At 37.8% G+C, this 10,414-nt stretch overlaps 1 protein-coding gene across 4 annotated transcripts in view; it reads left to right on the forward strand.

The window, feature by feature from the left end:
* LOC119789437 (coiled-coil domain-containing protein 136-like) overlaps positions 1 to 8,364 on the forward strand; it is a 51,646-nt gene extending 43,282 nt beyond the window's left edge. For 2 of the 4 annotated variants that reach the window (XM_038294314.1, XM_038294315.1), the window contains one exon: positions 7,470 to 8,363. In XM_038294314.1, coding sequence (XP_038150242.1) covers positions 7,470 to 7,482 — 13 coding nt within the window. In that variant the 3' untranslated portion in view covers positions 7,483 to 8,363. Of the gene's footprint in view, positions 1 to 7,469 lie in introns of all 4 variants that reach the window. The other 2 variants (XR_005281588.1, XM_038294316.1) reach the window with 2 other exon arrangements.
* The last annotated feature ends 2,050 nt before the right edge of the window (positions 8,365 to 10,414 follow it).

Genomic DNA, 10,414 nt, shown 5'->3' on the forward strand with positions numbered 1-10,414 from the left:
CTCAAACTGAGTGTATTTACACTTAATTTGAGCAGGCCAATGGAATGAGTATTTTTACTCTTAAAACTCTTAAAATTTTTACTCTTAAAATAAGATATTTAGATAAAATGCACTTGAAATAAGAAAAATGCAATTGTCTTGTTCCATTGGCAAAATGTCTGTTTTACCTTCTCAATTTAAGAACAAATGCACTTATTTTAAGAAAAAATTGACTTTTTCCAGTGTTATCCTTTTTATGTCTTCAGTTTAAAGCACACACTGCAAAAACAATCCAGAAATAAGTAAAAAATTCTTAAATTAAGTATATTTACCCTTAATTTGAGTAGGTAAATAAGATGATCTGCCAATGGAATGAGTATTTTTACTCTTAAAATAAGATAGTTAGATAATATTTACTTGAAATAAGACGATAAAGTTGTTTTTTCTTATTTTAAAAGGAAATTGTCTTTTTCCATTGGCAAAGTGTCTTACTTACCTCCTCAATTGAAGGAAAAACGCACTTCTTTTAAGAAAAAATAACTTATTGAGATTTCTATTTTTTGCAGTGCACTTGTGTATTTTTTTATTGCAAACGCAGAACGTCTGAATACCGAGGATACACTCAATCCAGTGGTTGTTGAAAAATTGTCTAAAGCAAATATATTAATATTTTCTTTAAATATAAAACTTCATTCATTTTTCTCTCAATTTTAATATTTGTTTTTGATTTCGTGGTCTAGTTTTTGATCACCGGTAAAAAATATTCTACACCTTTATCCTTAAAGGAATTCAAATGATTTGTTTTTTATGATTTAGTCTCATGACATATTTGTCAAAGCGCCACTTAACAGGACGGGTGGGCAGTTTGACAATTTACAACCCAAGAAATAGCCTAAATTACAAAAAACTTTTACCAGTTTAGAAATTAAGAGTACATATCATCAAGTCTACAGATTTGTGATTGTCTTTATTGTTATTCTTTATCTGGTTCAATTTTAGTGCCTTTTTGTGTTTATATCCCCTAAAAACATGTAATCAGAGGACTGTGTGAACATTTAGGGTACAACTAATAAACCATTCTTTATTTTTTCAGCAAAATAATGCAGTATTCTAGCTGATCTACTAAACAAAACAAACAAAATGTCAGTTTAAATAGGTTAAAACAAAAACCTTGTTTTTCTCATGTTTTTAATGTAAATGTTTTTTGTCTTTGGTGCAATTTCTAATCATTCAGGCAACAATGCGATATAATGTGATATACTCTTTGAAACAGAGATGTAAATATTCTTATTAAAGACTGAAAAAATGCGCAGTAAAATGCAAACTTTGAATTTCACTATCATTGCTTTATACTGTGGTGTAAATAGGTTAAAAAGGGGCTCGTCTATTCAGAGATGCATGTCTTCAGAAGGGTTAGGCCCCGTCCACACGAAGTCAAAACGAACACGAAACGCTAATATTTTCCACAACGTTTGTCGGAGACGGAGACGTAAAATAAATGTGATCGACCACACGAATACATGAAAACGCTGCAAAATGTATGCAAGGCCTGTAAGTGGCGCTGTCGTGCCAAAGCAAAAATAGGCGACGAAATGTTGGGCATGCGCACTAATATTTATACATGGTTTCCCTGCGGGTCCATTTTCGTGGTTCAGTCAAATTCAGGTGCTGAACTATGTCGTCGATATTGCTCTGTTCTTCCTGGAGATATTCCAGAAGAAGAAGATTCTGTTGTAAGCCTGACAGCAGGGTGAGTAGCATGAGCAGCAACCATTCAACACAGTACGGCGCCATTGTTGTTGTGATACTGTGTCGCGCATGCGTGTTTAGAGGCGACGCTATGACGCATGCGTGTAAGAAAAAAAATGCAGTTAGAGCTTAAAGATGGAAACGCGAAAATGGCGTTTGAAAATCTTCCCACTCTGAAGGCTTAATAAAAAAAAGATCGTTTACAGACCCCCGGAACGCCGGCTTCGTATGGATGAGAGGCTGGTTTGGTGAAAAATTTGTGCGTTTAGGCCAGGGTTCGGCTTCGTGTGGACGGGGCCTTAGTTTTCCCCTAAAAAGCTTTATAGCTTTAAGAAAGACAGCAAAGCCCCTCAATGATGAATATATACAAAACTGTATCATATTAAGATATACTTTCTGACACAAACTGTTAACCTGAGTGAAGTTGGCCCCCCCACCTTCTTCAAATCAGACAAAATTAGTGTCAAATTTTGTGCTCCGTTTGTGCTACGTTTGTGCAGCAAAATTTTTTGTTTGTGCCGCTATCGTTTTAAAGATATAAAGAAATATTTCTAGAGGTCATCAAAGGTCAACCAGCCCCCCCACCTTCTTCAAATCAGACGAAATGGGTGTCAATTAACTCTGCTGCTTTGGATTTGAAGATTTGAAGTAAGTGGGGGGGGGGGGGGGGGGGGGTTGACCTTTGATGACCTCTAGAAACATCTCTTTATATCTTTAAAATGAAAGTGGCACAAACGACAATTTTTGCTGCACAAACCAGCACAAACGTTTGACACCAATTTTGTCTAATTTGAAGAAGGTGGGGGGGCTGGTTGACCTTTTGACCTTTACATTTTCATTAATATCTTCAAAGCCAAAGCAGCACAAACAACAATTTTTGCTGCACAAACCAGCTCAAACGGAGCTGAGTTCATTGACACCCATTTCTTCTGATTTGAAGAAGGTGGGGGGGCTGGTTGACCTTTGATGACCTCTAGAAACATTTATTTATATCTTTAAAACGATAGCGGCACAAACAAAAATGTTTGCTGCACAAACCAGCACAAACATTTGACACTAATTTGGTCTGATTTGAAGAAGTGGGGGAGGGGCAACTTCACTCAGGTAAACGGTTAGTTACGTAGGTTTAAATAAAACAAGCTCCCTGTGGTATTGTCCACTTCCCTTCTGTGGGGTTGATAAGGTTAATATTACTTTATCACCATGCAGTCATATCTAAACCCAATGTGTGACCTCTATTCAGCTCAGAGACTTGCTGGCGAAGATGTCTAATCCCTCCATGAGGCATCATCTGCCTCTGCTGAACTTCCCTTTTTATTTTAACTGACGGTCAGCAGCTCTGGAAAATGGCCGATAAGATTATCTCCGCAGTCATGATGCAGCCACTTAAATCCTCTTATATCAATAAGTGCTGAAATAGGAGGCAACTGGAAGCCTTTTGTTTCTTGAACCTATATCAGTACTTTCTACACGTATTAAACTGCATCCAACACAGATTGTTTCAGGATACCAAAGCTGAACAGTTTATGCCAGTGAGTGATGCAGCCCAAAAAACAGTACTTTAAGTTAACTCAGAAATATGAATCTGAGAGCTGTCCTTAAGATAAAATACCACATATTATTGTGTTTGTTTAGTGTGAACAATCAGAAATTAAAAAACAATAATTAGTGGTACCACATTTGGCTTTTAAGCACCTGGAATAACCTCAATAGATGCTAACAGCACATAATGTTTGCAATTGTTTTAAAGGTATACAAATAAATTGTGATGATCTAAAGGGTTTAGAGTCTCTAATACCAAAAAGACATGCAGAAGCTAAGTTTGCTAAGTTAATATGCACTCTTGTGGGTGAAAATGTTAAACTTTCTGGGCTGTTAATAATGTATTTAACTGTTTTTTTTTTTTGTCTGGGTGGAATTACGGATTAAATTCCACCCAGAATACTTGATAAGCATACATGATACAAAAAAAAAACTTTTTCAGAAATATCAGAAACTTACGTTTAAGGTTATTTTAAAGTCGAAGTTGAATTTATATTGAAGTTTTCTCTAATCCACATGGGGACAATATTATATATACAGATGCAGAGTTATGTATAAGCTACAAACAGCGGGTAAAATAAGCATTGAACGCACCACAGAATGTCCCATAGAAATCAGTTTATTTATACTGGATTTTTTCCCCCCTGCCTTTGAAGAATGCTTTATTAACTTTTAACTAGGTTAAAGCAGAGTCTTTAGGAAAGATCATATTTTTATTCTGTGGTGATGATAATGTTATCCTACTGGAGGACCCTATTCTATCTGGCATTCCATTGGACGCTGAGATGAAGAGGAACCTTACAGGTGCTGGTCATAAAATTAGAATATCATGAAAAAGTAGATTGATTTCAGTAATTCCATTTAAAAAGTGAAACTTGTATATTATATTCATACATTACATACAAACTCATATATTTCAGATGTTTATTTTGTTTAATTTTAATGATTACAAATGACAACAAATGAAAATCTCAAATTCATCATATCAGAAAATTAGAATATTGTGAAAAGGTTCAAAATTGATGGCCCCTGGTGCCACACTCTAATCAGCTAATTAACTCAAACCACCTGCAAAAGCCTTTAAATGGTCTTTCAGTCTAGTTCTATAGGCTACACAATCATGGGGAAGACTGCTGACTTGACAGTTGTCCAAAAGACGACCATCGACACCTTGCACAAGGAGGGCAAGACACAAAAGGTCATCGCTAAAGAGGCTGGCTGTTCACAGAGCTCAGTGTCCAAGCACATTAATAGAGAGGCGAAGGGAAGGAAAAGATGTGGTCGAAAAAAGTGTACAAGCAAGAGAGATAACCGCACCCTGGAGAGGATTGTGAAACAAAACCCATTCAAAAATGTGGGGGAGATTCACAAAGAGTGGACTGCAGCTGGAGTGAGTGCTTCAAGAACCACCACACACAGACGTATGAAAGACATGGGTTTCTGCTGTCGCATTCCTTGTGTCAAGCCACTCTTGAACCACAGACAGCGTCAGAAGCGTCTTGCCTGGGCTAAAGAGAAACAGGACTGGACTGCTGGTGAGTGGTCCAAAGTCATGTTCTCTGATGAAAGTAAATTTTGCATTTCCTTTGGAAATCAAGGTCCCAGAGTCTGGAGGAAAAGAAGAGAGGCACTTCATCCACTTGCTTGAAGTCCAGTGTAAAGTTTCCACAGTCAGTGATGGTTTGGGGTGCCATGTCATCTGCTGGTGTTGGTCCATTGTGTTTTCTGAGGTCCAGGGTCAACGCAGCCACATACCAGGAAGTTTTAGAGCACTTCATGCTTCCTGCAGCTGACCAACTTTTTGGAGATGCAGATTTCATTTTCCAACAGGACTTGGCACCTGCACACAGTGCCAAAGCTACCAGTACCTGGTTGAAGGACCATGGTATCCCTGTTCTTAATTGGCCAGCAAACTCTCCTGACCTTAACCCCATAGAAAATCTATGGGGTATTGTGAAGAAGAAGATGCAATACACCAGACCCAACAATTCAGAAGAGCTAAAAGCCACTATTAGAGCAACCTGGGCTATCATAACACCTGAGCAGTGCCACAGACTGATCGACTACATGCCACGCCGCATTACTGCAGTAATACAGGCCAAAGGAGGCCCAACTAAATACTGAGTGCTGTACATGCTCATACTTTTCATGTTCATACTTTTCAGTTGGCCAACATTTCTATAAATCCTTTGTTTTTATTGGTCTTCAGTAATATTCTAATTTTCTGATATGATGAATTTGAGATTTTCATTTGTTGTCATTTGTAATCATCAAAATTAAACAAAATAAACATCTGAAATATATGAGTTTGTATGTAATGTATGAATATAATATACAAGTTTCACTTTTTAAATGGAATTACTGAAATCAATCTACTTTTTCATGATATTCTAATTTTATGACCAGCACCTGTATAAAGATGTGTAATAGTAAACCAGGCAGCAGCTTTATCTCTGTCTGTAGAACCAGAAACCCCACTAACCGTAGACTTAGACGGCTCTGGCCCAGTCAGCAAACATTAACACCTTTAGGACTCACTGTATTTTGCAGCTAACCACATGTACAATTTAAGATTTCTCAACCTTTTTTTTTTTTTTTTTTTACCATAGAACACTTTATGAACTCTCAACCACGGTAATGGCTGCATCATGGTGCGGGTCGTTTCTGCTATGAGTGGCACCAATATAATACGTTAGGTGGAGGTGGAAATGTATTCCAAAAAAAGTTAAAAAACAATCCACTGGACTTTGTTTTTAAAGTTTAAAGACATTTAGCTTCCCATCCAGGAACCTTTTTTCAATTCAGAATGACAGAAATAGCGTTGAGTTCGAGGCTTTATACAGTAACCCAACGAAGGCTTTTGTACGGTGGCCCTGAAGTGCAAACTGCAACTACAAATCTAAAAGCGCAACTACATTAAGGAAATCGCAACTACATAAAGCAAAGTGCAACTACATTAAGAAAAACACAATTACATTAACCTACTGGAAAAGGTAGGTACCAGTGGGAAACATGAGACATCGCTGATTGGACGACGGCGCCGTTTGACCCTTGAACTGGAAGTCATTCTGCCTGCTGCGGCTTTTGAAAACATAGATATTGCCGGCGCCCCAAACATAGCTGCCGTTATCCAGGAATAATTTGAATCAGGACATACGTACGAGGTGATACTGGATATGCTCAAGACTAATCACGAAATTTCAGTTAGTTTGCGTACACTGAAGACACACTTAAATGAAGCTGGACTGTTCAGACGACGCAACTTCCGGTTCAAGGGTCAAACGGCGCCGTCGTCCAATCAGCGATGTCTCATGTTTACCCCTGGTACCTACCTTTTCCGGTAGGTTAATGTAATTGTGTTTTCCTTAATGTAGTTGCTCTTTGCTTTATGTAGTTGCGATTTCCTTAATGTAGTTGCGCTTTTAGATTTGTAGTTGCAGTTTGCACTTCAGGGCCACCGTACTTTTGTTTAGAAACATGCAGGTTGAAACGAGAATCTTCACCAGCATATTGCACTCCATTTTGGGAAAGACACCCTCAGAATGACGCTCGAGCAGGAAACTTGCAGATTCTAGGAACCATCTTGTTTCAATTTGCATGTTCTAAATAAAAACAAGCCCTTGTGGGGCTACTGTGTAAATCCCCGACCTCAATGCTATTTCTGACATTTTGAATTGAAAAAGCTCCTGGATGGGAAGCGAAACCTCTTCAAACTTGGAAACAAAGTCCAGTGGATTGTTTTTTTTTTTTTTACTTTATTTGAAATGGCTATGACCTGGATGACTGAAAATCTTCACCAGCAGGTAGAAATGTAGATGTAGGCCTTTCATAAAGTAATTAATTCTCTAACTAGATAAAACTCTTTCACATTGGTTTGTTCTGAAAGTTTGGAAAGAATAAAGCACATTAACATTAAGCTTCTAGAATGGCTCTGACCTCAACTGCATTGTAAATATATTGGCTGTGCTTAAACGCTGGGTCGGTACCAGGAAACCAAAAATCTGGCAGGGTTTAATTAGCTCATCTCTACAAAAATGTATGCAGTAATTTAGGAGAAACAAATAGACCACAGACATCAGGTATAGCCCAATATTGAAATGCCATTTTTTCAGATAATCAGTGTGTGGGAATGCTGATTAGATCCTAATTTGAAATCTTCTACAGTTTCCTAACACTCCTCTTTCTGTCTGTCCCCTCAGGGGAGTGAGCTAGGTTGGAACTCCATTGTGACTCTCTCTGCAGCCGCAGCACTGCTGCTAGCAATGGCTGGCTTGTTGAGAGCCCTGGTCCGGTGTTGATTGGATGGGAGGGACGTCCGCTTCAAACCAGCCTGTGTTCTCTCTCCCTGCCACATAAACAGACTGAACTGGAGTCCTTTCAATACAACACACCTAAAAACAGTATCATAGATAACATGCTGAGAAGTTTGTTCTCTGGGGAGATTGGTACTACATGGAAACACGGACTGAGATGGGCTCAGTCTAAGCGCTGCGACGATGAGCTGCCCTGCAGCCCAAATCAGGAGTAATTCATTAAATAGATGTATGCTAATGTTGTGTCAGTCCTTTCTGAATAGGATCTTCTTCTCTTTTAATATGTGACAGAATTATGGTCTTGTTTATTAATGTTTCCTAATTAGAATGTCATTAATTTGTAAACTTGATTATTTAATTTTTCGTGTTTTTTCTTCTATTGCTCATAAGTGTTTCTGGTAATATTGAAAGTAGTTCTCCACCTGTAAATCTTTAAGAAAGCTGGCTGTTAGCATCACCAATTTATAAACTGGCAGCCAGTCATTTCACACCGTGTGTTTTTATCTGCTATTTATTTTTAAATCACTTGTTTTTATTGTAAAACTAATTTAATTTAGCTCCTCTTCTTCTTGAACTAACTCATCTATGCTTGCCTTAACACTTTGAAACCTAGTCCTTTAATTTGAACTAACTTTGCATTATAGGTCGACAATAAGAGTTTCTTTAATCTTTATCTCTTGTTTTAAAACAATTCAGTCGTTTTCTAAAGAGACGCCGAACTACGGAAGGGCCACTGAAAAAAAAAAAAACGTTAACTGATTTTTATTTTATTTTATTTCAGTATAGTCTGAGAAAAAAAGTCAGAATTCTGAGATTAAAGTCAGAATTCTGACTTTTTTCTCACAATTATGACTTTAATCTCAGAATTCTGACTTTAAATCTCAGAATTCTGACTTTAATCTCAGAATTCTGACTTTAAATCTCAGAATTCTGACTTTAATCTCAGAATTCTGACTTTTTTTCTCAGAACTCTGACTTTTTTTATTGTCAGAATTCTGAGAAAAAAGTCAGAATTCTGAGAAAAAAGTCAGAATTCTGAGATTTAAAGTCAGATTTCTGAGAAAAAAGTCAGAATTCTGACTTTTTCCCATGTTAAACTGAAATAAAATTAAAAAATCAGTGAACTTTTTTTTTTTCTCAGTGGCCCTAATCCTCTTCCGTACCGAACTGTTAGAGGGTCTCAAGAAAAAAGAATGTGATCCAATTGTTATGAGGAATTTTGTTAAATAGGGAAAATTTGTTATTTATTTATTCTTATACTGATGATTATTGCGTGCAGATCCTGCAAACCCAAAATTCAGTTCTCTGAGAACTAGAATATTTCATTAGACCAATAAAGCACTTTTAGGACAGAAATGTGGGTCCACTGGAAACTGCGTTCATGTGCTGCACAGTACTGGTTTGTGGCTCTTTTTGCTTGAATTACTGCATGAAAGATTCACTCTGGGCTTTTGGTAAGACCCGTTTGCCAGCCTCTTAAGCCCAGTGACGGGTTTGGCTCTTTTTGGCATCAAGACAATTATTCTTATTGCCACATTGCTTGACAGGACAATGTTCAATCAGCTACCTATAGCTTAGGGAGTCTCGGCAAGCGCCGAAACTGGAAAGCAGGCTCGAACTAGTAACCTGTCATATGGGGCATTTGCCCTGTGGGCCGCTCCTAATTTTTGCGTGTGAGGGCCGGCCTTCCTAAAATCTAACCTGACTCCGCCAGATGGATTTGCTCCACATATCCATCTGGAAACCTTCCGTTGAAGAAATTTTGGCAAAGGGCGAAAATACTGGTTAGCTGATTGGCCTATGTTGGTGATAGACGGGCCAAATAAACCAATAAGATCAGCGAAGCATATGACGTACTAACAGAGCAACGACGAAGAGGAGCCATTTGATAGATCAAACTCTTGCCGAAACCAGTCGGGAGAAGAGCAAAAACATCTTTACCTCTGAGAAAAGCCTCCAGAGCAGTGTTTTGCTCTTCTTACAGTGAAGAAATACTCCGTAATTCCAATAAAACTTGCTCGATAGCCACGCTAACGCTAGTTTCATCGGCTGAAGCCGCCATGTTCTTTAGACTGAACTGTCTTGCTTCTCATTGCGTCACACCTCAACCCGCCTCAAAGCCAACGCTGATTGGATGTTCGTTTGGTGAACGGCTCCAAATTTTCTTTAACGGAGAGTCTCCAGACTGATCTGCGAGTGAAACCTTGAAAGCTCGCGAGATCAGGATGGTCTCACGAGGCTACCTAAAATCATACCTGCCCCAAAATGTACTCTCCAGCTGAAGCTTCTACCTGTGACAGTAAATAAGTCAAGGAGCTCAAGAAGTAATCCAATGTTAACTACCTAAATGATGCATGCAGTATATATAGCCCTTCCTTGTCATGCACATCCTTGTGACGGTTGGTAAAAGGATTTCATTTTCTATTCCTTCAAACTGTAAAATCCTTGCAACAAACTAAATTATAATAAAACTAAAATGCTTTCTTTAAACCAAACCCAGTGAAGATGGAAAAAAGGGCAGAAAATCACTGCTGGAAAGTCAACATCTTCATTAAGCTTTATTTTAGTTAAGGAGATCCATCAGGCTTGTTTACGTGTTTTTTTTGTTTGATTATTATTATTTCTGATGAACCAGAACATAATTGAAAGGGTTAAATAACCAAATACGGTATAGTTTTTACAATGCCAGATTTTATTTTGTTTTGTTTGTTTTTTAATTGTAAAAAAAAGCACATACAGTATTACAGCATACAGCAATTTATTAATGTTCTCAGAAACTGTAATTTGGGTTTGCAGCAGCTTTAAGACTAAACTATCAACCTCGTCCCCTT

This window comes from Cyprinodon tularosa, unplaced genomic scaffold, assembly GCF_016077235.1.
Source record: "Cyprinodon tularosa strain WSP-4 unplaced genomic scaffold, ASM1607723v1 ctg339, whole genome shotgun sequence".
Taxonomy (NCBI): Eukaryota; Metazoa; Chordata; class Actinopteri; order Cyprinodontiformes; family Cyprinodontidae; genus Cyprinodon; species Cyprinodon tularosa.